General features: G+C 34.8%; 1 protein-coding gene across 1 annotated transcript; it reads left to right on the top strand.

Moving 5' to 3' along the window:
* GTF2B (general transcription factor IIB) lies at positions 1-26,875 on the top strand. Its single transcript, XM_033115873.1, has 7 exons — positions 1-131; positions 4,056-4,162; positions 20,216-20,349; positions 22,614-22,760; positions 22,898-23,027; positions 24,239-24,520; positions 26,461-26,875. The coding sequence occupies exons 1-7, from the start codon at positions 115-117 to the stop codon at positions 26,592-26,594; spliced, it is 951 nt and encodes a 316-aa protein (XP_032971764.1). The 5' UTR covers positions 1-114; the 3' UTR covers positions 26,595-26,875.
* The last annotated feature ends 262 nt before the right edge of the window (positions 26,876-27,137 follow it).

Here is a 27,137-nt window from a genome sequence, read left to right as displayed (position 1 = left end):
ATTGCGACTGCGTGGGAGACTCGCCTATAAAGCTCGGCTCGGAGCGTCTGGTCGCCACAGTCTCTTCCTGTTCTCTCTCTCTTGTTTTTCGCTGGAACCGCAGTGGCCGTGAAGATGGCGTCTACCAGCCGGTTAGTATGTCCCGCCGAGCCCGGCTAGGTGAGGGGCGGGCGGAGAGTGCCAGGCGGCCGCCGGGGCTGCCGCGTCGGGCACAACGTCCCGGAGATACAGGGTGAGGCGGCAGGACTGGTTGGCCGACCTGGACAAAGACACTTCCAGACGGCACGGCTGTCAGGGGTGTCGCAGGGGGTACAGAGCCGTCGGCGTCTTTGGTCGCGTTCTCACCCTGGCATTGGTATCACCCTGTGGGGGCCCCTATATCCCCAGCCCCTGGCCTCGCGTCTTTTGCGTATGTTTCAACCGTTTTTGTTTTTACTTTTTCTACGCTTGTTTTTCCATTTATGGCTCAATCATCTCGAGGGTCCGTGATTCCTCCTTTCCAAAGAGCGGGAAAGGGTTAGTTCCAGGCCCCTATCAACCTGACAGCTAGAAAGTTGGGGACGTCAGTATTGCTAAGCCTGATGGAAATTGATTATCATCCCAGAGGCCCTCTGAAGTGGAAGTTGCGGCATTTCCGAAGATTTGATAAATTCTCTTCTGAGCGATTTCTTTACAAATGTCTTCATTTCCCCGAAGAAAATCTTGGCCTGCAGAAAATTATTTACATATGCTGGGAAGTCAGTCTTTAACAAATTTTTAAAATGCAGTGGACTCATCTACAGGAAATGTATGCAGTGCCCTTAGAGACAGCCTGTGATCCTGTGACCTGAAAAATGCTTGCAGACCCTAGTTATCTCTCTTATTAACACTATGAGGTAGATAGTATTTTTGTATGAATGTAAACTGAGTCATGCCAATGTTGCCTATCCCAAGATGAGTGTGAGTGTAGAGTCTCTTATCTATTTCCTGTTATCATAGGATGGGTCTCTAGTTAACTCATAATGTATTAAAAGTATCAAATTAAGTTCTGTAGCTTTTGAACGGCAGTTCTGGCATAATTGTTTGAACTTGTTACGATCTGGAATTGAGTTTCCAATGAAAGCCATTATCACAAACAGTGAGTTGGAGATGTATGTCCAGGCTCTTTCTGGTAACTGCCAAGACTCACTATTTTATGTTACTGTATTTTTTTAAGGGGGTGGGGAGGCAGCTTTAGCTAATGGCCTGTTTGGAAATAACTCTTAAAGTCAATGACACTCTTGTTTATTTATTTTGATTCTATGATTGAACACTCAGTCATTCTATCTGGGCGTGACTCTGTCAGGTAAGGCTTCCTTGTAAGTTAAATGGAAAACTTCAGCTTCCCAAAGACACCTAAATAGGAATTAACAAGTCTTTCATAGCAGTAGGTCTGAAAAGTGAATGTGCTCACATTTGGACACAGCTTTTACATGTGATAGAACAGGAAATTGTATTTGAAAGAAATGGGGCAATAGTTTAGTAAATTCACTTGATAAAATTCTTTACCCAAAAGTACTTTCCTTTGCCTTTATTTTTTTCGTTTGTTAGAAAAATGTTTGAAAATAAACTTTTTCTAGACATACCCAGCTCTTAAATATGTGTATTATTGCAGTTATCCAGCTCTTGAATTTTTCTACCAGTGACAACAAATGTAAATGTTAGTATTTCTACCGTTAGCTATTTTTTTCCTGAGGAAGATGTCCAGTTACTAGACTATGAAGCTGCCTAGTGCTTTCACAGAGAAGAGCACAAATTCAAATTCTGAATTCAAATTTAAGCTCCACTACTTACTAATTCTGTGACTTGAAGCAAATCATTCTGTGAGCATAATCTTTAAAATAGAGATAATGTGCCTGTCTTGCGAGGTTGGTGTTGGGATTAATAATACATGTATAACACTAGACAGTAGGCACCCAGTAAGGTACAGCTATACAGTTGAGGCTGGGATTATCTAGCTCTTTAGGTAGTCTCATTTTTTTAAATGTTAGGGGTGGTTGTTTACTTCCCTTCCGCAGTATTTCTCACCCTTACTTCCCCCACCACCCCATTCTATGGTTCCTCTTTTGTATTACTTTTGTGGATAATTTGATTAAAAGTTAGCATAGTTTCATTTTATTTTGGATAGGTAACACATACACACATGGTATAAAAACAAAACGAAAAGTGAAAACCAGTCTGCCTCTTTCCCTAGCTCGGAGCCTTCTAATTCTCCCCCAAAGCAGAGATTAAAACCAGTTTCTTGGTGTTTTCCCAGTGAATCTATGCTTGAGCAAACATATGCATATAGTTTTCATCTCTCTTCCCCTTCCAAAATGTTTAATGTAAACACTGTTTGCTGCCTTTTTACTTTTTTAATGAAGTTAGCACACATTTTAAGTGCACAGCTCAATCACAAGGTGAGAAAGTACACAGAGCTACTACTCAGGTAATAAATCAAATACCACTAGCACCCTGGAAGCCACCTTTGTGTCCTCAGTAACTACCCTTCCCAAAGATAACCACATCCTGACTTCCAACACCATAGATTCGTTTTGCTCACTTTATATAGATGGCATATGTATTCCTCTGTCTAGGTTTTTATCAGCATTTTGAGATTCACCTATGTTATTGTATATAACTGTCATTGATACTTTTCCAGTTATATTTAAAATCCTTACTTATTTTCACTTAGCGTATCTTTGAGATGTTTCCATATCATTTATATACCTACACACACACTACATGATATTCTATGAACCATTTAAGAGTGTAGAATACATCAGTCCTTTTCTTTGTATGCTGTGTGCCACATGGCTGCCCAGTTTATGCATTTGTAATTACTGTTACTCTGCTAACATTCACTTTATTTCAGCAATTTTTCATGATTTTTTAACATTTCATAATAATTTATTAAAATATTTTTCTAATAGGAATTTATGAAATAAGCCTGAATCTAAAGCAAACCATTTTTTTCAATGAAAAGATCGAAGACATGTTCTGGTTACCTCGAATATATACATTTTGGGAATATGGATTATTTTATCAGTTTCCCATTGGGAATCACCTGTGTTGAGAGTTAATATTCTGAATTGTACTGGCTAGCATGAGAAACTTTATCCCAAGCCACAAATACCAATTTACATGCAGTAAGAATGATCGATGTGTCTTTTAGATGTATATTTGTGGTTGCCATAACAATCTTTTACTGTATTACTTCAAGTGAACTTGAAAGAACTTATTTTCAGTGATACCAAACATTTCTGATTGTGAGATTATACCCACAGAAATAATTACTAAATCTATGTTAAATATCATTGTTGCTTTTTTAAATTGATTCTGTCAGGTCATTTAAGGCTGATGTGTCTTCCCCAAACTGCTTTATTTTCAGAATAAAAATTGAGCAAATTATTAATATCACAAATGGATTAAAAAGTAGCTTTTAAAAGCATTCATTGAACGCTAACCAACTCAGTTCTGCACTAAATGAAATCAGGCCTTAAGCAGAGCCACATCTGCCACTCTCATTTATCTACCTGTTAGGTTCAGTGTACTATTCTAAATCGATTACTTAAGATGACTGGCAAGTAGAAAACCACAGACTTAAAATTTATTCTCTGACCAGAGAAATAAGTGGCAAGGGGCACACACCGGATGGTTATACGTAAATGTCACAGGTTATTAGGGGAGCTAGTCATTTCTATACTAATCAAGACTTTTTAAAATCTTAGTAGCCTACATGTTGAGAAAAGAAAACAAACCCTGTTTTTCATTTAAAGTTGTAAAGCTTTTCCTGTCTGCAAACCAGTAACTTCTTATAAAAAATAATTCCAATGAAATTTACCTGTTAATGACTAACTAGAATTTAATCTAACTGGTACATATACTTTGAAAATTTAGTATAAATGTATTATAAACATATACTTTGGAAAAGTGTTCAGAATCCTCTCCTCCCCCCAAAGAAAGACTACTTTGTTACGTGTTGGTTGGGAGAATATAAAAAAATAATTTTTGTTTTTGTGTTTTTTTGTTTTTGATTTTTTTTTTTTTCCATTTAGTTTGGATGCTCTTCCAAGAGTCACATGTCCAAACCATCCAGATGCAATTTTAGTGGAGGACTACAGAGCTGGTGATATGATCTGTCCGGAATGTGGCCTGGTTGTAGGTAAGCAATTATGATTTTCACTAAAATCACTACTTGAGGTACTTCAGTTTTGAGTATTTTCCAAACTGTCTTTTAATGAATACATTTTGACTTTTTTCCCCTACAGGTAATTCCTATTTGTTGTAAAACAAGCAAAAAGAATTAGAAAAAAAATAAGTAAAAGTAGAATCATCCAGAGATTCCATATTTTCTTGTCAATCCAGTTGCATGTATTTCATAATGTGGGATAGGAGGGAACATCATAGCAAGACAGCCAGTCCAAAAGATAAAGGCCCTCAGTCCTTAGTCTTCTGAGTCCTTAGTCTTAAATATCTGATGGGGAATTGAGGATGGCGGGATGACACCCATCCATGTAAAATAATAGATGTAATCTAACATTTGTGGCTTTTATATATTCAAACCTGATTTATTTTAGTGTAATAAAGGCATATCTGAATCGAATCTCATCCAAGGCCTTTTAAAATTATTTTGAGAATTTTTATAAAAGTTTACTGAGCCAATCTGATAACATATGCCAACGAGCAAGATCTCAAGTGCTCCCAAGAATAATAGTTTTGCAGCTTCTTTTATGCATTTGAAATTGAGGGAATGTAAGGAAGAATACGTGGAGGTGGGAGGAAGCAAGGTGGGTATTGGATTTAGGATAGTGAAGATTATGTGCTGTCTTGAGGGCGGTTACTGCTTTTTCCAGAAGTGTGTTAACGTAGATGCACAGAAACAATGGACAGGGCTTGCTTAAGACAAAGATAAAATTACTAAAAAGTTACATGCCTGGGGCATGAATACCCACCATGCCCTGTCCATTTAGGAATTTATGATCAGATCACTCTGTGAGGTTACTTTCCATAGAGCACCTTTTTTTCATCCACAGTTCCCCCTTTTGGTCATAAATCAATCCAGAGTCATCCAAGGCATTTTAGTCAACAAAAATGATTTGCTGTAATTTTAATTTGCTCATATGGAATGATTTTATGAATTTCTAGTGTAAAATGGTCATTGCCCAAAATACTACTTAAAATTTCACTTTTATTTCTACTTGAACACTAGTGTAGACATGCAGCAGAACTTTAGAATAGAGATGGTCAGTTCAAAAATTATTCTATGGTGGGATTGTAGCCACTCCTGAGAAAAGGACTAATGCTTAGCAGTTTGAAATACGTAGGAATGAAAATGCTAGTGGGGTTTGGAGAAGTACCATAACAAACATTAGTGTTGATGTCCTGTGGAAGTATCTTACTTGGACGGCATCTGTAATAGTCACCCAAGTAGGCTACTTGCCTCAGACCTCCAATGGGAGTTTTAAAGCATACAGAGTTGCCAATAAGAATTGAAATCCATTTGCAATTGTATTCTACTCAATAAGAAATATTAACAGCTAGTACACTTACTGTATGCTAAGTAATCTTCTAAATGATTTACATATTCAGTTTACCCTTAGAGAAATCTGTGAGGTGAGTGTTAAAAATATTTTCATTTTAGATAGGAAACTGAAGCTTAGGTAGTCTGGCAGTCTGGCTCCTCTGTCTGCATGGGAGACAAATTTCTATCCTACATTGCCTTTCATAATAAAATGAGTTCAATTTGAGATTGGCAAACTACAACACACCACCTGTTTTTATATGGCCTGTGCGCTAAGAATGGTTTTTACATTTTTAAATGGTTGAAAAAAATCAACATAATATTTTAGGACACATGAAAATATCAAATTCAAATTTTAGTATCCATAAATAAAGTTTTATTGGAGCACAGCCACAGTCATTTGTTTACAAATTGTCTGTGGTTGCTTTCACAATACATCAGCAGAATTTAGTAGTTGTAACAGAAACCATATGTGTTGCTCTCATTACTTTATTCTGCTGCTCAGTGCACTACAAATTCCAGTGATGCAGTTAAAACTCCACAGTATTTTGAGTGCCAAGTATATCTCCATACTGCAACATTGTATTTATTTGTTTTGTTACCATTGCATACCCATCATGTCAAAACAAAACAAAAATGAACTTTGAATATGATGCTTTTAAGGCACAGTGTAGTATGGGTTATTTTGTTATTCAATTAGATGGCAAAGCATTGTGTTTATTATGCAATGATACTCTAGCTGTGGTTAAAAGAATACAATAAACATTGAGATCACAGACTAAGCACTTATCACCATATTCTCAAGTCAGGAAAACAATGATTAGAAAATTTAGAAAAAATAAAGTGGGATATCTCACAACAGCAGTATTTTTTCACAAAAATAAAAGAATGGAAATAAGACGGCAGCTAAAGTAAGTTTCTGAGTGGCTCATTTGTAGGCCAAGCAGGGAAAGCCATTTACCAATGATGAGTTAATTAATTTGTGTTTGATTGCAGCAGCTGAAGAAATGTGTCCAGAGAAAATAAACTGGTTTAAGACTATTAGCCTCACAGCAAGAACAGCTGCTTAAAAAGAGTTGAGGACATTGGGAACAACATCAATACTCAATTAAAAATCAAGGCAAATTATTTCAAGTATTTTTCCTAGACTTCAGATGACTAGACAGATGTTACTGATAGGCTGAGTTGTTGTTTATTAAAGTAATTGATGCAGAGTTTGAAGTGACTGCATGGAACAACTACAGGAGAAAATATTTTCAAAGAAATTGCAAAAGTACTGATTCAGTACAACCTGAAGTGGAACCTGCTAAGATGTGTTATAACTGATGATAAAAATATGTGTGGAGCAGAAGACTAAGTTGGATAAATTTACAAAGTGAAAATGTAATATTTTTAAAACCTGTACTTATTCATTGTATTTTTCATCAGCAGAGGTGTTGTGGAAAAAGTTTGAATCAGTCATGTGTTTTTGATCCAGTAGTTTTAGTAGTGAACTACATTCAATCTCATGGACTTAACCATAATCAGTTCTATGAATTTTTGTCAGAAGTAGAAGCTGAATACCCTCACTTGTCCTACCACACAGTTATTTGTTAATTTCGCAGTGGCAAAGTTTTCTTGAAGTTTTTTTTGAGTTCAGGGCCAAGGTTGAAATTTATCTGAACCAGTACTGCCTTCAACCACTGTTATCAAACACTGAATGGCTTTGGTAATTAGCTTTTGCTGCAGACTTGCTAATATTTCTTAATGAATTCAACCTAGAATTGCAATGCAAAACAGTGCCTATGTGTTACACACTGTAATAAACTCAATTTGTCAACAACTGACATTTGAATCACAAGTAATGTCAAATTGCTTTGTATAGTATTTTATATACTTTCATTGATGTCTGAAGTTAAAACAAGAACTAAGATCCTCATTCCCAAGCAGATCTGCAGCAGATGTGTTTCCAAATTCAAATTAAAACTATATTTTCATCAGTGTTTTTCAGACCTGGATGCAAATGGAAAGGAAATTTTCGTATTTAAAAAACCATTTAAGTTTGCAATTAAGGAGCTTCCACCAAATCTTCATTTGGAAGTGATTAATCTACAATGTAGTGACACATTAAAAGACAAGTATCAGAAGAATGTAGTAAAATTCTATAAATGCCTTCCAAGCAATGAATTTGCTCAATTAGAATCATGCTTATGGATTAATATCAGTATTTGACAGTATTTATCTGTGTGTAAAAGACATTTTTAAAAATGACATACATGAAGTCTTGTTAACACAGCATTGATAGATGAACATTTAAAAATCAGTGTTGATAGGGAACACTAACTTTGAATTCCAGTTAAGTGAAATCTTATCCCCCAGAAAGAGAATTCCATTCTTCTCAGTAGTAGATATATATTACTACAAATTACACTCAATTATTATTATGTTTCTAATTTCATCAATAACATTAGTGGATTTTTTTGTTTTTATATAAGTATGTAATGTCCTCAGTTTGACCTCTTGACTCACAAAGCTTAAAACATTTACTTCATGGCCCTTTACAGAAGATGTTTGCTAACCCCTAAATTAAGTGAGAGCATTCTAATTCTTCCAAAGTATTAAGATCAAACTGATTTGTAAGAGTGAAACAGAGACAGAAGATTGAATATATTTTCATCTTCTTGGCTCTCCTAATCTCTGCAGCCATTTAAAAATAAATAGTGTAATAATATTCCATTATGTTTCCAGCCCTTCCATCAGCTACACTTCCACTACAACCAGCAAAACAGTTGGGTAAGATTAACCAACTGGAGAAGGAAGATAGAATTCACAAGACTTAACATGCTTTTTTGAGCTTGGAATCCTTAATTTTTACTTGCATTTTTCTGCTTTGTCAAAGCAAAGGAAGTTGGTTTTCTTTTAGTTTTGCTTTGTTTACTTATTAGTCCTGAACACCAGCATTGAAACTACTGTATTTTATTTTAACTAAAGCTGCTAGTCTTAATTATAAGGCCTAAATATTTAAAAATATAGTCTGATTGAACTTCATATATACTATATATATACGTATATAAATTTCTCTTTATGATACTGGTTTTTCTGACATATAACAAACACTTATTTTAAAATATATAATAGCTTCATTCACAGGTATTTGCGGTTAAATGTGTAATATGATGTCATGCAGGTGAAGAATCTATTTCATGACCAAACAAGGGTAGGTAGGCAATAGTCTGTTGACAAAGTTGTATTTTGCTGACAATACTGTCAAACAGATTATATTGAAAATAGCCTAATTGAACATGACACTCCATGAGTGTAAATTTTAAAAATACATATACATACAAACATACCATTGTCATTATATTAAGAACAAATTTAGGTTGTATTATTGAATTGGATTTTATTTTTCTGCTAGTTTAAAGTCATACGCGCTTTATTGCCAGCCAATTCAAGCCTTTATTCTTACGCTATGGAGACAGGAAATTAAGGTAGGCAAATATTCTGCGGTCTACTAAGCATACAATTTGTGCCTTTTTTGTTATTTGAGATATTGATGTTCATAGAAATTTAAATCCAGACATATAACATCATGTGTTTCTTTATAAATTATCTTAGTGTACATGGTTTGACTGTAGTTGCCATAAAATTTTTACATTGTCTGAAATTTTTTAGATTATACCATATTTATTGAATAATCACCAAATAACTTTAGAAACTGAAACTCTTTTAGAATTATTTTTGGACAACTCTGTACTTAATTAATATTTAATTTGTGCTTGAAACTTAGGATAGCTTGATGTCACTAATTCCTCTTAATTTCCAGCTCAAGACTAGATGCCACTTAGTTCTCATTTTCAGAGCCATGTATTACCCCTCAACTGAGTCAGCAGCTCGGAGAGCCAATGACTGTCATCTTTTGTAAGGAAATAATTGATAATGTAACAATGATCTTTTGTGATACAGATTATGTTTTCTCCAGTCTTGAATAACACTTTCTCACTGTCCTTCAGACCTGTATCCATAGGCTTCTTGAGGTCCACCACTCAGTCCTGAAACCGGTGCCACATGTTTTTAGGATTTTCTTAAAGCAGCATCATACTTTCAGGAAACGATTTCTGTTTCAGTTACATGACAAACTACTTCAAAACTTAGTGGCTTATACCAACCATTTTATTTTGCTGATGATTTTATGGGTCACTCATTTGGGAAGGACTCATCTGGGCCATTGTTTCCACATGGCACTGACTGGACCTGGAGGATCCACTTCCATGATGGCTTCTTCACCTGCATTGCTTGTGCCTCTGTGCTCCTTGGCTTCCCCACATGGCTCTGTCATCCTCCAGGGCTTCTCCACAGTTGTCTCAGTGTAGTCATATTTTCTACTTGTGTTTGGTTTTCAAGAGTAATATTCCCAAGAGCAAGGAATTTTGCGAGTGGAAACTGGACTTGGGTAGTTAAGGGCTATGCCTGAAATAGGATCACTTATGTATTTTGTGAGTCAAAGCCCAGCTGCGCTGGAAGGGTTGGAGAAATAGGCTCCACCTCCATGTGACAGTGACAAGGTCATGGTGCAGAACATGTGGATGGGAGGTATTGCTGCCATCTTTGGAAAAGACTACACATTTAAGGCCTTTTGTTTCCTTTCTTTCCCAATATTTAAATGTTTGTATAGTATTTAGTCTGTCCTATAACTTAGGTTGTTTACAATTTTTGTGCCTATTTTTAATACTATTTAACGTAATAGTTATCTGACTTTTTTATTTGAATTACAGGATTTTTATTTTTAACATATGAAGTGTTATGATTTGTGATTGGTTGTCTCACCTTAGCAGTGACCTTTAATACATCGGTAGTGATCTCTAAAATAGGGCCAATTGTTAGAGCAAAGCTTTGTCATTTCTACCATGAAACTATTGCCTCTAACAACAAGCACTGTTTTGTGTTTCCCCCCACCCCCCTGCCAAATCTTTTGTGTGATTGTGTCACGTTAAACGAGCGCTAGGTGGCAGTATAATCATATTTAGATCATCAATTTGTGTATAAATATTACCTTGTGCATTGTTTATATATTGATTTATAGTCAGCAAAGTATTAGGTTAGTAAGCTGCTGTAATAGCTGTTAAAATATGAAATTGATTATGACTTTTATAATTAGAATTGTACTAGTTTGGAACTAGTGGTATCTCATTTCTAATTAAAGCCACTTTGTGTATCATTTAAAACTGAATTCTTTCATTGTTCTTAAAAGCAATATAAGAAAAATACTGGAAAATAGTTTAGGTATATTTGAAAGAGAAGATGAGTCAATTTGACCTCTCTCTCCTAAACTCATTCTGGGAATTGTTTATACCAGTGAATCTGAAACATGACTGTATGACTGTGCATTAAGAATCAGCTGGGAAATATGTTTAAAAAGATTCCAGGCCCCACTTCCAGAAATTCTAGCTCACGTCATACATCATATTAATACAGATCTATACTACTAACTTGACAATTTACCACATTCTTTGAGATCTTTTGTATTTTTAGATTTTTCATCTTTGTTTTCATATTTTCCACATCTCTACCTAGACTGCAAATTCCTGTAGGGCAGATATCTTATGTGTATAACTAGGAGTCAGTGGCTCTCGAGTCTAGGCTTGGCTCTGCTAGTTAGTTAAAAGCTATATGGCTATAGCCAAGTACCATGATTTCTCCAAGCTTAACTTTCTTATTGTACACAATTGTAAAGTAAGAACCCTCCACCCCCTGAAAAAAAAGTAAAGGTGCAGTATATCTGAGAATTTTAGGAATTGTTAAGAATCAAATGAAATAATGTATAAATATATAGTGTAATTTTATATGAGATTTTAGTGAGAACATATTTCGGGGATACAAGTACTCCTTTTTTCTTAACCTTGTAGAAAAAGAAGGTGATTCTAAGTCTGAGGTGCCAGGTCAGTTACATGTGTTTGATTGTTATGGATATGTTATATTTAATGCTCCAATTGTATTTAAAGATTTTTAGGTCACCATCTTTACATTTGTATCTGCAGTGTTTCCTAAAGGAAAAAAAATTAGATTTAGTTTAATATGACCAAGCTGAATTTTTAAATTAAAGAATATTTGTATTAATTTTCAAATTCTTGCTTTGGCTTTTCTTGTAAGCCGTGAGAGACATCCTATTTCAGAATTTTTAATTTAGATGTTACTTTCTCTTAAGCAATGGGAAATTACTGATTTTACTCAGTTAACACAACCACTCTTTGAGGTAGTCCACTCGCCCCCCACTTTACAGAAAGGGAAACAGACTTGCAGGGCTTAGGTATTAGCTCAGTAGTCCACATCTAGTTAAGTGACAGAGCCACTTAAATTCAGATTGTAGGACTTAAAAAGCCTTTGGTCTTTCTACTACATGTTGTGTTGAGCACTGTGCTGGTCAGAAAGAGGGAAAGAAAGATGAGATGCTGTACGCAATCTCTGGAGCAACTCTTTGGCATATGGAAAGAAGGAGGTTAAATTAATACAACATAGCTAATAAAGGCTCTATTACTGATCTTCCAACTTTGATGAGAACACAAAGGGAGTGTGACTTCCTGGGGAAATCACTGTTGAATTTACACTGAAAGATGATCGTTAAGAATTAGTACCAGTTAACAGGGAAAATCTCCCCCTCTATAAGTAGAAGGGAAAGACGTGCCATAGGAAAGTATTAGTACGTGAACGACTAAATTTATTGTGACCAAGGTTAGGATGCATCAGAGCCACAGCTCCTTAGCTTGGATGCGGCTGCTGCTGCTGCAGACCTGCCTGTATTTGAGGAAAAGCAAGATGTATTCAGTTACTCAGGGATGCAACTTATAATATATTGTCCTTTACAAACTATTTCCCAAAATGGTAATCACACTGACTTGTACATTTTTACAAGAATGCGTAGGTAATTCTAGCCTAAAAATCGGGATTCTTTGAAATACCATGAGAAGGAATGGTAGAATGGGTTAAATGAGGACGATGTGAAGCTAATGATGTATTTCATTTTTAGCATTAGATTTAATAACTAGTGTGTTGGCTTAAACAGTTTTCCAAAGCATCTTTATTTTTTTTAATTAAGTATTTGATGCTTAGGGTTTGTCCATCTTAAATAATAATACATTCTGATTATTGAACTTTTAAAGATCAGTTTCCAAGGAAGATGGCAGAAAGAATTGAAATTCTGTAAAAATTCCTTTTTATATTCCCCTTTTCAAAACTCCTTTATTCATTTACAGTAAGAAACAGAAAAAACCATTCTAAGAGCCTAGGTCAGGCTAGAATATCAGATCCTCTCCAGTGGTGGCTTCCTGGCTGCTTTTGGTATGTTGCAGTTTTCCCCTACACTGTTAAGATTGCTACCTCAAGCCATTCTGATTTTAATGTTGTATTGCATACCGTGTTTCCCCGAAAGTAAGACCTAGCCAGACAGTCAGCTCTAATGCATCTTTTGAAGCAAAAATTAATATAAGACTCAGTCTTATTTTCCTATAAGACTGGGTATAATATAATAATATAATACCGGGTCTTATTTTTCTATAAGATTGGGTTCTTATGTAATATAATATAAGACTGAGTCTTATAATAATTTTTGCTCCAAAAGAAGCATTAGAGCTGATTGTCCGGCTAGGTCTTATTTTTGGGGAAACAGGGTAATACCTTTTGTTGGATTTACAGTTTATACAGCTTGCATGGTGAGGAGTTTAAATGTCTGTTTAATTTGTCTTTTTCTTTTAGGTTATATTGCACTATTTCTTTTAGATCATAAGGCAAAGTACCATGAGTCTAGTGGACATTCTCTCTCATCTCCTCTCTTTCTACCCTATTATTCCTTATCACTGAGGCTGCTGGTTGTTTTCCAGTACCTATTCTCCCACTCTTTCTTTAGTAATAGAATCCTGGAGTTTTAACTGAGCTAGACTGTACTTTCCAGCTTCCCTTATAACTAGGTGTGGTCATGTAGGTTGTTAAGTAGAAAAGATGTGTGCGCCTCTAGATTCTGCCCTAAGGGGGGATGTGTCCTCCATTTTTCCTTCCCCCTGGCAAGAATGCAGACATAATGGAGGGAATTACCAATAGCCATCTTATGCTACAAAATGCAAGTCATGATGAAGATGGCTTAATCAAAAAGGTAGGAGGACCCTGGGTCACACTAGTTAAGGACTTTATTTACTGTGGACTGTTAACGTGAGGAAGTTCTATCTTGTTTGAGTCACGGGTTTTTTTTTTTGTTTTTTTTTGCTTTGATTACAAACCTACCTGTATCCTTAGCAATATATTTCTGGAACCATACTGTGAGTTTATTTTGTTTGGGCCGTCAGTTATCTACCAGAAACTGTGAGTACTCAGAGATTGAGAGTACTGCAGCCGGGATTGGAAGCATCACTGCCATCAATGGACACTTGGATTGACAGTTTTTTATTATGGCATGAATAAGCATGAAAATCAACATGAGGCTTATGAATACCAACTACAATGAAGAGCAATAGTGATCTATGGACTTAACAGAAAATTCTGCCCCTAACAGTTGACTAGAAGAAAGTTATAGAAAATAACTGATTTTTGTGATCAATGAAATAAAGCTTCCAATCTTAAGTTTCTGTTAAATGAGGTCAGAAAGAAATAAGATAATACAGGGGACAAACACAGCACAAAGTGTTTTAGATAACAATTAACTGACTTCACATTCTAGAAAACTGAATCAGTAAAGCAGAGAGCAAACCTGAGAAAAGCCAGAGTGAATGGGAAAGTGGTAAAAACCATTATGGTTTTACTTGAAGATCCACGTGAATAGGATAAAATATTAAAGGCACAATAGAAGAAAATTTTGCATTTTGTAGCAGAAGACCCTCAGGATTGCAAATCAAGAATCCTACACACTGCTGGGAATATATCCTTTAACTTTAAAATTTTTTATTAAAAACTTTCAAGGAACTGACCAATAAAAATTTTACTTTGAAAGGACCTAAAATGACTGATGGATTACTTGTCTGTGACAAGTGCCAAAATACAGTGAAGTTAATATTAACTCTGATTGCTCAGTTATATGGTACAAAAAGAAAACGACAGAACAATCTTTTAAAAGATTTATATATAAATCCCCCCAAATATAGTGCTGAATTCTGTTTGCTTATTGTTACGTGGATCAGCACTGATGACTATTCACTGATATTTCTGGTTCTTTTCCTTTGGGCTACATGGTACAATTGTACGTCCTCACTTCCTTTGAAGTTGAGCATCATCCCTTACTGATTTTGGCCTATGGCATGTGAGTGGAAAGGTTACTGTTAGAATTCATGAGGTGAGTGGGTAATTCACCACATTTCTTTCCCCCAGCATGGTGACTGCCATGTTTCAAGTGGTGGGGATTCCATCATCTTGAATAAGGATGGCATAAGAAAGCCATGCTTTCCCTTTGGAGACATGTAGTATAAATGAGAAAGAAATCTTTTTAACCCATTGAATTTAAGAAATTATTACCCCACCGTAATTTATACTAACATGTAAGTACTAGAAATACAATCACAAACAACTATGGTTGCTTTTTATAATGTAAGTAAACAGTATGTAAGAAACCCTATGATCTGCTAAGATGATACTCATTTAATAAACTCAACATTTATTCCTAATATAAGATACTCTGAATTAAAGTTAAAATGATGTTTTAATGGAAGACTATTTCAGTTCACTTGTTACTTTTATGCATAGTGTTAAAATATTGGAGACATTCATTTTAAATCAAAGGCATTGTTTTGAAAGTTTTGACAAGTGCTTTAGATATTAAATAGAAATGAGAGTTAAGCTTGGAAAGGGAACAAGCTCTTTGCCACTGGTGGGGTTCTATTATCTAGAATATCATCAAATTTTAAAAATTAATAGTCCATTAAAAGTGGCTGAATCTAAGCATATAAAATATAGCAATTCCTGGATAGAAAATGAGATTAACAAAAAAAATTTAGGTCTAGTCTTAAATGTGAAATACATATAATCTGAAAGAAGACCTTAAGAGCATATTCTCTTCTCCAAGAAAATAGATAAAAATTGTTTTGTCATTCTGAAAATAATATATAGATTTGGCGCAGTTTAATTCAAAATCAACAGTATTTTGGTGGGAGTGATTTTAATTTTTAATTTATTGAGTTACAATTGCATACAATGCAATGCACAGATCTCAGATCTACCATTTGAATTTTGAATTGCATGTACTGGGTAACCAACACACAAGGTGTGTAGACCATTTTCCTCACCTCAGCAGTTTCCTGTGCCTCCTGCTGGTCAATCTCCTCTACCCCACCCTCACCCAAAAGCAATGACTGTACTTATTTCTATCCTCAGATTATTTTGCCCTTTTTTTTGAACTTCCTATAAATGGAATCATAGAGTATGTTGTTTTTGTGACTGAATTTTTTTGGCTTAAAATAGTGTTTTTGAAATGTATCAGTTTATTTGCTGAGAGGTAATCCATTCTATACATTTTCCTATTGATGGACATTTGGATTGTTTCCGGTGTTTAGCTAATATGAATAATGCTGCTATGAACATTTTTTTTATGAGACTTGTAGGTAAGTACTTGAGTGATGCCAAAGTAGATGAACCGTTTTAAACTGGTGTGAATGATTTTTGACAATTTAGTCTCAATTTGTTCTTGAAAAATAAAGATGAAACTTTAGAATATGATAAAATGTCTTGATTAATACTCTTTGGGCCTACCACCCCAATATATCGATTGGGAACTACACATGTGTGCAATACATCAATGTACATATTGGGTGTGTTTGCTTTTCTGGATGGTTAACTTGATCAAAATGTTAGCGATCGCAGAAGTAGTGCTGTTATATATATATATATTATAGTAGTGTTATTATTTTAGCTATTATAAGTCTTCATGTATAGACTTTCTGTCAGGTGTTAATTTTACAAAAATCGGTGTGTGATTAAGAAAGGTACTGGTACAAGTTGAATATCTCCTGGTGGACAGATTCAGACTCTGATCCAGAGAGGGATTTTCCCATCCAGAAGATCAGACCTCCACTATCATTTCTGTCGAACATGGAAGGGGATGGGTATTGGACCACAAAGAAAAATGGTTTTCTCCCTTGCATGAAAGGTAGGGCAAACAGTACTACTCAGAGCTGGAGGAAAACACCAGAGAAAGAAACATGAGAATACTATAACCCAAATACAGGATCGCAAGACTAATGATGAATTTATACTGCAGGCAGGTAGAACGCATACTACCCAGAGTGAGACCTAGGAAGAAGAAGAAGAAATCTTAGGTCACTGGCTCCCTCCTGGGCACTAACTTTGGTCCCTAGCATCACACATCTCCATTTATCCACTGAGAGCAGCAGTCCTCCCCTTCTCATGCTCCCTGTTTCTAGTGATTGACCACAAATTCAGTAAAGACTTTCTCTGTCAAGCTGCAGCCAATTAACGAGATCTTAAAGCAGTTATTTTTGCAGTTATCGGGTCAGTCAGTACACGCACATTATAGAACATTTGAAGATGACATCAGCGTCGTGGTGAAGTGAGAAAACGCCTTTGGATCGCCCCTTAAATCTCTGTTTCTCTGTTTCTAGAACTTTAAAGGATATGTGAGTTTGTGGGTGTTTTGTGTACATGTGCTGATTGGCAGGCTTCTTCCTTATCAAAGGTTGGTTATACCCAAACATGGCTTGCCTTGTATACTTACCCTTTAAAAGATTCTGTATTGCACTTTCCTTCCTCACAGAGGTTTTTTTCAAGTGAAAATCCTATGTGTATTCTGACTTTTTTCCCTGAGTGGTCCGCCCTGTTTCTTGTTACTCATACACTTAATCTAATGGTCTAGTTGTACTTTCATGATGTGTTATTTCAGCTATTTTGGAAATTTTGTTTTTTATAAGTGTGTTTTTAGCAGTAAAATATAAAAAGACGGAATGGCTCTTAGCACAAACCAGAGATTGTTAATGAGTCATGGAGATGATTCCCACACATGTGGAAAAATTACATCACTACTCAGTTCTGTTTTCTATTTATAATATCCTAGGCAAGATCTTTTTCCCTCCAAGCCATCTTGTCTTTTTTAAGGCAGTGTAAAGCACGCTGTAAAAGAAACTCATAGGAAGTTAGGTTGAGGCCAAACAGAAAATGCTATGCAATGAGGCGCCTTGGCTAACACTTTATCTGTAGATTCCTAGCGACTTAAACGATGTGAGCATACTGACCTGCCTTTGCATTTGCATTTGTACAGTCATTGCTAATTCAAATATTATAAGTTAATGATCACTTTTTGATTTTTTTAACTTATCATTTAGCAGGTAACTCCAGATTTGAAGGCCACAGTTTTTTTGTTTTGTACATGTTTGTTTTTATTTTGCTGACTATGAAAAAGTTAGATTCACTTTTCTCCCTTGGAAAACATAAGTGGCATCACTTTAATCAGTGGATGCTATTAAAAGGGCTAAACTTTATCTAAAAATTTTGTTTTGGTGTTTATGATATAAATGTAAAGAAAAGGGCTACATGGGACAGGCACAATATGATCACATTTTAATTTTAGGAAAAAAATACATGAGGGGAAAAAAGCAGGAAAAAAGATTTAAAAAGGGAAAAAAAGGCAGAAAGGATATATACCAAAATATTTACAGTGGTGGTCTCTGGGTGTTGGGAATACAGGTTATTTTGTTTTGCTTATATGTCTTGTTTCTTGTTGTTGTTTGTTTTTTGGTAAGCAAATATTCTTTTATAAAAAGGGAGAAAAATCAGTCTCTTTAGAGTGGTCTCTTTGAGACATGGGCCTTGTTTAGCATTGTAGTAAGGCTTCAGTGCACAGTTACAGATTTTATTTCAGGTAAATTTTTAAAATCTTAACTTATATAATTAGAATTGCTTGCCAAGTTTAGTGGTGTTATTATGAGAAGAGAGCAGAGAAATCCATCATGACAGCTCCTCCATTTAACCTTTTTCTCCTTATTTTGGGCCCCCGCCTCAATCTCTGATCTGCCGAAATTGCCTTATAACTCATTTTTCTGCTTCTGCTTTCCTTGGCCATTCTTGTTGTATGCAGATGTGGCAGATGGGGACCCTACCTCTAATCTCAGTTCCCTTGTGACACGGACATGTGATAGACCAAGTGATACTTGGTTTATTCCCAAGTGATTGAATGTTCAAGGAAAAACGACTTTTTCCAAAACCATCAGGAATTAATCATTCGGTTGTGCATTTACCTGCGATCTTATTTATAACACTAAGATTATTACATTGTTTATAAGCATTTAATTGATGTAAAAAATAGTTTAGAAGTTTTAGCACAGTCTACATTGCCTTCCTTTAGTTGTTTCCCTACCTCTTTTGCTGTCCTGCCGACTATATACCTGCAGCAGAGGACTCTGATACTCTTCCAGTCTGATATGGAGATCAATTAGTTTTACAACTGGTGTCTCTCCTTATTCACCCCCCACACACACATACCCCAAAAGGGGGGAAATGTCAGAATATCTGCCATTTTATTTTCATTTTCATGCCAGTAAATAGCTAATATCAAGTAACTAATTTGAATTACTTTTTAAACACTTGACATGGACTAATACCTGTATTAGCTAACTTTAATCTTTACCATTTTGAAAATATTACTGGGAAAATTTAAAGCTGACGAAGTGAAGGCACAGAAATGAGGTAATTTGTCCAAGGCTAAGCAGCAAATGGTGAGTGCACACTTGTAAGCATTTTATTAATTGACTATCAGTACCAGGACTTGTTTTAATTGCTGAGGTAACTGATTTCTGCCATTCCTTTTCCTTACTGTTTGTTGTGTATAGACAAAGATGAAAATGATCTGGTTCCTGCTTTCACTATATCACACTTCAGTGGAGAAGCTCATGTTTTACAAATTCAGTATAGAATAGACTGTGAAATCTGACGCACATTTCAGTTCTAGCTGTGTAATGTTAAGCAAATTAATGTTATTTCTAAAGTGGCAATAAAAGAATATTGGGGAACTTATGACTTAACTTTAAGAGAGAAGATTTATAAAGGGCACATGACTATCTTATGTAAGTATTCAATCTTAATTCTTGTCTGCTAGGCATTGAGCATTTCCACCAAAGCACTAATCAGCCAGATCTATATATGTCTGATTTCTTGGCATGACATTTAGCCACTGTCTCTTTGCCTGTAAAGAAAAATTTGCCTACCTGCCTTCCGACTGATTCTAGGCTTAAAGTTTAAAATATTTTTTCATCAAATAGTACAAAAATGTAAACATAGGCTTAGTTCTTTGCAAAGCATTTTCCATGAAAACTTATTATTTTTTAGTGTTAAACAATATGTGTTAATACCATTGTGATAGTGTTTTGTTTTTTTCCTTGCCTGTTGCATATTCTATGCAAACTTTAGTTCAGAACCATTATATTGTTAATGATTTATCTTTGCATCACATATGAATACATTTATTTTGCTATTTGTCTTTGTTTTGACTAATAACTTTTTCTTCCAGGAGATAGAATATTACTAATCATAGCATAATGTTTATAGGGTTATTATTAATCTCGCACAAAAATTAAAGGAATGCTTTAGGACAAATGTCTGAGACATGATACTTAAGCTGAAGCCTAAATGTCTGTGTTGAGATGTCCTGGGAATAAAAGGGTTGAGTTGGGCATTAAACAGTGGAGGTAAACCGTGTCTTGACACGACTGTTTCGAATTGTGCTTATATTCTTAGGTGACCGGGTTATCGATGTAGGATCTGAATGGAGAACTTTCAGCAATGATAAAGCAACGAAAGATCCATCTCGAGTTGGAGATTCTCAGAATCCTCTTCTGAGTGATGGAGATTTGTCTACCATGATTGGCAAGGTAATAACAAGTGAGAACTGACGAAAGACCTGGGAATTTGGGAGCTTTGCAAAATTATCAGTCACGGCCCCAGTGAGGAATCTTGACCTGAGAGTAAGAGTTGCCAGTCATACCATTGTGATGATAGTTGTTGCCTTATGCATCACTTCCATCTTAAAGGGGAGACCAAATAAGAAATAGAGTCTTTATGTCTCAGGCCCTTGTTTTCATGAAGCATATATTTTGCACAAAAATTTAGTTGAATGTAGTGTGCTGGTTATGAGTTCATATTGGTATGTTCCTGGAACATTAGTAATGTCTTCTCTTTTCCCTCCAGACCACGTAAGATAAAGGGGAGCTCAGTCAGTATAGCCTGTTTTCTAATATTGGGGAACTTATGACTTACCTAAGCTTCACATTTCTCATCAGTAAAGTGAGAATAATAGTACTTCGTGGAGATATTGAGGGTTACATGGGAATGTATGTAAAGTGTTTATAACACAACATGTAGTGTGTAGTATGTGTTCAATTAATGGTAGCTGCTCCTGTTACTAAGCCAGTAGCACAATCTTCCTGGCAACCTGGCTTGTTTTTTGCGCTGGTACCTGAGTTGGAAGTAGTAGTGGCAATATTCCAAAGGACCAATCAAGGAAATGTATGTTATATTAGTAATTTATACTACTGCATAATCTGTTTTTAATCAAGTATTATGAAAAAGCGGGCCGTTTATGTTTTCATACTCAATACAAATTACATATCAAATTTGGAAAACATTTCGACAAGGTTAAAAAGTTTACAGTATTCAGAAATATCTTAAGGTGATTTCTGCATATGCTTTAGCCTTACAGCCTGGGAAAAAAAATTTAAGATGTTAAGATTGCAACTAATTGACACTGAAACATATTTTTAATGTTTATTTTTCTTCAGTAGGAAATAACATGACTCAAAAACAAAAATGTAAAAAGAACACAGTAAATTTTCCTTATCAGTGACCCAAACTCTCAGTTCCCACTGTAACCCCCCTTCCTTGTCAAAAACAAGTAACCACTATTATTAGTTTCTCCTGTATCTTTTGAAAGTGGTTTATGCCAATATGGCAAAAAAAAAAAAGAATTTTTTCAATGCTACATTTATCATATACAGTTGACCATTGAACAATGTAGGAGTTAGGGGTGCCGACCCCTTGAGCAGTTGACAATAGTGTGTAACTTTTGACCCCCGCAAAACTTACCTAATAGCCTTCCTTATGTTGACCGAAAGCCTTCCTGATAACATAGTCAGTTAACACATACATTTTATGTTGTATGTATTAGATACTATATTCTTAAAGTAAGTTAGAAAAAAAATCATAAGATTTTTTTACAGTACTGTACGTATTGAAAAAATCCACATATAGTGGACCTGCACAGTTCAAACCCATGTTGTTCCACGGGTCAACTGTACTAAATTTCTGTGTGTATTGGGGAATATTTTGGATTTTCTGTGCTGGTCTAGTCAGATGCTGTACCACACACTGTTTTAATATCTGGTAGTATTAGTTCTTCATTGCTCTTATGTTTCAGCATTTTCTTCACTAGTCTTTTCCATTTAAAGGATCATTTTGTTTTGTTTATTTTTGTTTTTAAAAAAACTTGGTGATTATTTTTATTGAGATTTTGGTTAGATATATTTGCAAATTGACTTAGAGAAAACCGACGTCTTCATAATAAATTTTCCTATCCAAAAACATAGTATACCTTTCCATTTCCTTAGGTCGTATGTGTCCTTCAAGGGATGTTTTAAAGTTTTTTTTCATGAAGGTCTTACATGTTTCTTAAGTTGATCCCTAGATTTTTTATCTTTTTTGTTGCTGTTATAATTGGAATGTTTTTCTTTCATTGTCTTCTAACTGGTTGATTACACATAATAAGGCTATTGATGTCTGTTGGTTAATTTTGATCTTGTCACTCTTAATGAATTCTCTTATTATTTATAGCAGTTTTTCAGTGATTTTCTTGAGTATTCTAGATAGACAAAGATACTAGTATCTGCAAACTGTTTATCACTTCATCCCAGATTTGTACTTAAAATTTTTTTCATGCCTAATTTTAATATAATTATACTAATATAACATATAATTACATCATATTTAACCTGGTATAACCTTTTCTGTTGAGCACTGAGGATGCACAGGGTAGATTTCTTGGGCATGTAGAGTCAGATTGTATAAGTTATGTTTTCTTAGAAATTGTTCATTCAGGCTTCAAAATTTTTTTTGTATAAAGTTATAAGACTTTGTTTTATAGGGTACGGGAGCTGCAAGTTTTGATGAATTTGGCAATTCTAAGTACCAAAATCGGAGAACAATGAGTAATTCTGATCGGGCAATGATGAATGCATTCAAGGAAATTACTACCATGGCAGACAGAATCAACCTCCCTAGAAATATAGTTGTGAGTTCCTGTCTATCTCCTTAAATTTAAGCCATTCTGGCATTGACTTAGCATAATTTAATGAACACATGAAATTTTGATATTGTAACTAATTAAATGGCCTAGACTTAATTAAAGTTAGTTTTTCTGCTTTGAAGGATCGAACAAATAATTTATTCAAGCAAGTGTATGAACAGAAGAGCTTGAAGGGAAGAGCTAATGATGCCATAGCTTCTGCTTGTCTCTATATTGCCTGTAGACAAGAAGGCGTTCCTAGGACGTTTAAAGGTAAGTTTCTAGTTGCACAGATAACATTTTTATCTATGTCATAATAAAGTAACAGACCTCAGTCAAGCAGCTTTGACTCTAAGTAGTGGTTACATACAGTAATCCACTTTAGTATTATTTCCAAATGCTTACTTATTTTGTTCCTTGACAAAAATTCATTCTGTGATCATATTTACCGTGTTCTTTTCAGGCTGTTTTTCCACATAAAGGCATTTTAGTCCATGTAAGCCCTGCATTCTTTACTAGTACAATCTTTTGACTAATGGTGTTTTGCGGGGCTTTGAGGCCTGGCATTATAAGCCAGAGTAGGCCTTTGTAGTAAGTCTGTACACTTGATGAATGGAAAACAGTTTCCGCTCCTAGCACAGGTTTGTACAAGTGAGGGAGTCAAGCCTTCGAAAGCCTTTAGGGAAATTTTTTCTCTTGAGTTACACAGTTTGCACTTTCACACTTAAGTTGGAGGCTTTGGGAGAACTAGTATTTTTCATCCAGTTTGGGGCTTACCCATTAGTAAGTGACATCCTACTCAATATTGCTGTCATAGTTAAACTGACTTTAACTGCCAGAGTTAATTTTAACTTAACACTATACGTAATTACCCTTTAGTCATCCATGAATATTTATTTTTTACATTTTCTTGTATCAGTGTAAAGAGGCAGTGGCCTTTATCGTCATCTTTTTTTGTTACTAGAAGTAAAACTAAGGCTTTAGTTAAATTGATTCTGAAAGTGTTTGGTAGTTGAATTTTTAAACTAACAGGTTTATTTATATACTTGATCTCATTTTGCTATGGCCTATAATCACAGGGATTGCATGTACATACGACATTGTGTAGCTTGAGAAGCAGTTTTTAGCTTAAAATATTTTCATCTCCTTGATATATTCCTTATAGTAAATTAATATATAAATATCAAAGAAGTTTTTGATTGGTTGAAGAAACTTACTTGAATAAATTGAAACTTCAGAAAAAGTTAATATTTTGAAATACTAAGACCTACATTTAACCTTTGAAAAAAACTTCTTTAAAATGTGATAAAGATTTAAAAGAAATTTTAAATTAGCTCTATGGGAAGTATCACAGAGAGGATTAGGGATTCATCTATACAGCATGATTGAATTTTTTGCAGTGAGAATGTATTACTTTTATAATCAGAAATGGTAGATTTTAAAATGAACTGTATGACTTACGTGGCTTTATTTTTTCCTTTCAGAAATATGTGCCGTATCACGAATTTCTAAGAAAGAAATTGGTCGATGTTTTAAACTTATTTTGAAAGCTTTAGAAACCAGTGTGGATTTGATTACAACTGGGGACTTCATGTCCAGATTCTGTTCAAACCTTTGTCTTCCTAAACAAGTGCAGATGGCAGCTACACATATAGCCCGTAAAGCGGTGGAATTGGACTTGGTTCCTGGAAGGAGCCCGATATCTGTGGCGGCTGCAGCTATTTACATGGCCTCACAGGCATCAGCTGAGAAGAGGACCCAGAAAGGTAAGATTCTTCATTAGGAAGAGTGTGATTAAAGTGTGATGGCTGCAGTGTGTAACTGTATTTCCATTTTAAGTATGAAGCAGGTAAATATGCAGAATCCACATTTAAGAGGTAGTTCCTTAGCCTCAAAACTTAAGAAAATACAGTAGTTTCCTTTTAAGTGCCTCCTAAATAAAAATGTTTGGAGGTATAATCCTGTGCACAGGCTTACCATTTTTTCTATTAGAATTATTTTAGTTTGTACATTTTTCACTTTTAGAAGTTTTTAATTTCCCACCCTAATATATATTCCTAGTTATTTTGAATAGTTCCCCCCGCCCCCAAATTTTTTAAATCTTAGGAGGGAGCCATGCTTTGTTTTTCATTGTCTGGCAATGTGTTGGTCGTCAAGCGTTAATGTTTTGTGAAGCCTGTTTTCTTTCTCCATTTGTACAGTATTCAGTTTCTTAATGAAAATACTAGCATAAGTAGTTCAACCTTCGGAACCCATTTTTGATTTTAATGTTGTAGGGGAACTTTCAAACAGAAGTATTAAGTGAATTTCAAGCATGAATTATTTCTGTGATCCTTAAAAAGATCTGTAAAGAAAAAAAGAGCGAAATATAGTAGTGAAATTACTTGGCTGCAGTAACTTTGTAATACTTTTTTAGACCAGCCTGTCACCTCAGGTTAGGCCATATGTTTCTATTATTAATAAAAGTAATAAATTATATAGAAGAATGGTTAGAAAGAAGAATCCAACCATTAGTTATTTAAATGTGCCATTATTTATTCCCTTTGGCCTCCACTCATATTTCTTAAGGAAATTTTGGACCTTCTGGTAGAATTTTGAAGCTGAAGCTAGGCACAGGTGGTCCTTGATTTCTTGTTATAAAAGTTTATTCTAATCAACAACACAAAAATGCTTATCTTGACAGTTTTTGCTGCTTATGTTTTAAATGAAGGGTTTTGTTGAAATTTAAGGTCCTTTTCTTCCCTGTGCAGGAGCCAGTTGCTATTCACATAGCTGGCATTCATCAGTATCTATCTAGAATAACCTAATACAACATGATAAGGAATTTGAAAATTATTAATTGCACACTGACGGAAGTCATCTACACTGAAAATCTATAAACTTCACTTACTTTCACTGACTATGAAAAGGCACTAAAATGAGTTTGTATTAAAGTGTGTGTTTTAAAATTCCATATTAATTATAATTAACCAAATAACTGTCAGGTGGTACCTTTGGGACTTCTTTTAATAAAAAGAAGGGGGAAAAGTGACAATTTCTTTGAAAGGTTACATTGGATGCACTCCTAGACATCTATAATAGATTGTAGAAATCCTCCTGTGAGCTCAATATATATGTGCTCAAGTATGTGTTTGTAATAGTGAAAAACATGTACATTATGCTATAATATATAGCTGTTTGATTTCAGATGTTTTGGGTAAAAAAAAAGTTGTAGAACAATATTTGTAAGTATGATCCCATTCTGGTTTTAGCCTCTTAACAGAGGTTAGCTATGGAGAGAGTTTGCAGGGAAACTTAAACAGAAATAATAAAGTGAATTTCTTGACAAGAATGTTTTCTTGGATTACTTGTATGATCCTCAAAAAGTTTCTTGTGAAGAAAAAGTTCAAATACGTTGACCAATATAATGGTTATCACTCATGGTGCTGTGCCCTGAGTATTGTTCAAATGGTTACATATAGTAAAACTTTTACTACGACAACCCTTGGAGGTAGTAAGTACTACTACCATTGCTGTTACTAACTTCAGCCCTGCTTTCTACTTTTTTTTTTTTAGTATTTAACTCCGTTGTCAGTTTTTAAAAATCAGTATTTTTTGTTTTGTTTTTCACTTGGATATTTTATACAACCATGTCTCACAAAATGAGATTCTAGTAGTAGAAGGTAGGATGGAAATTATACTTAATATTTTGGTTTTTGTCTTTTAGAAATTGGAGATATTGCTGGTGTTGCTGATGTTACAATCAGACAGTCCTACAGACTAATCTATCCTCGGGCCCCAGATCTCTTTCCTACAGACTTCAAATTTGACACCCCTGTGGACAAACTGCCACAGTTATAAATTGAGGCAGTTCAAGCCCAACTCTTAAGATCACTGAACTTTGCCTGCTGTACATAGTCTGTATGTGCTGGGCTGAGCCTTTAATGAGGAAAAACTAAAGATGTGGTACGCATTCCAGGGCTAAATGTTAATTGCTTGGCATTATGTATGTATATACTAGTGAAACATATTTAATGATTTAAATTTCGTATTGAATTTGCTTTCTTTTGTAGCAGTCTAGGAAACTATTTTGGAAGATACTTCAAATTGTGTAATTCTTGAATAAAACGTTTTTCAAAACAAAAGTTTTTGTTATAATTACATGTTATATGTACTTTATAATTTATAATATATAATTACAAATAATGCATATTGCAGCTAATAAAGCTGATAGAGGTCCTTGTTTTCTGTTTTTTTTCATATATAAGTTTTATTTTAATAAAGTCATGAAAATAGCAAAGGCTTTTGACAACCACTGTTGACATCAAGAACATAACTTATTTGCAGTTTAAAAGGGTGTGTGTGTCATTTGTTAATATATACTGTATGTATTAAAAAGCAAGA

This window comes from Rhinolophus ferrumequinum, chromosome 9 (genome assembly GCF_004115265.2).
Source record: "Rhinolophus ferrumequinum isolate MPI-CBG mRhiFer1 chromosome 9, mRhiFer1_v1.p, whole genome shotgun sequence".
NCBI classification, from domain to species: Eukaryota; Metazoa; Chordata; class Mammalia; order Chiroptera; family Rhinolophidae; genus Rhinolophus; species Rhinolophus ferrumequinum.
This window is presented reverse-complemented; position numbering and strand designations above follow the sequence as displayed.

What these genes read in the sequence shown, in the direction of transcription:
- GTF2B (XM_033115873.1), top strand. An exon ending in GGAATGTGGCCTGGTTGTAG is followed by an intron (nt 4,163 to 20,215) that starts GTAAGCAATTAT and finishes TTATATTCTTAG; the next exon opens with GTGACCGGGTTATCGATGTA. An exon ending in ACCTCCCTAGAAATATAGTT is followed by an intron (nt 22,761 to 22,897) that starts GTGAGTTCCTGT and finishes TCTGCTTTGAAG; the next exon opens with GATCGAACAAATAATTTATT.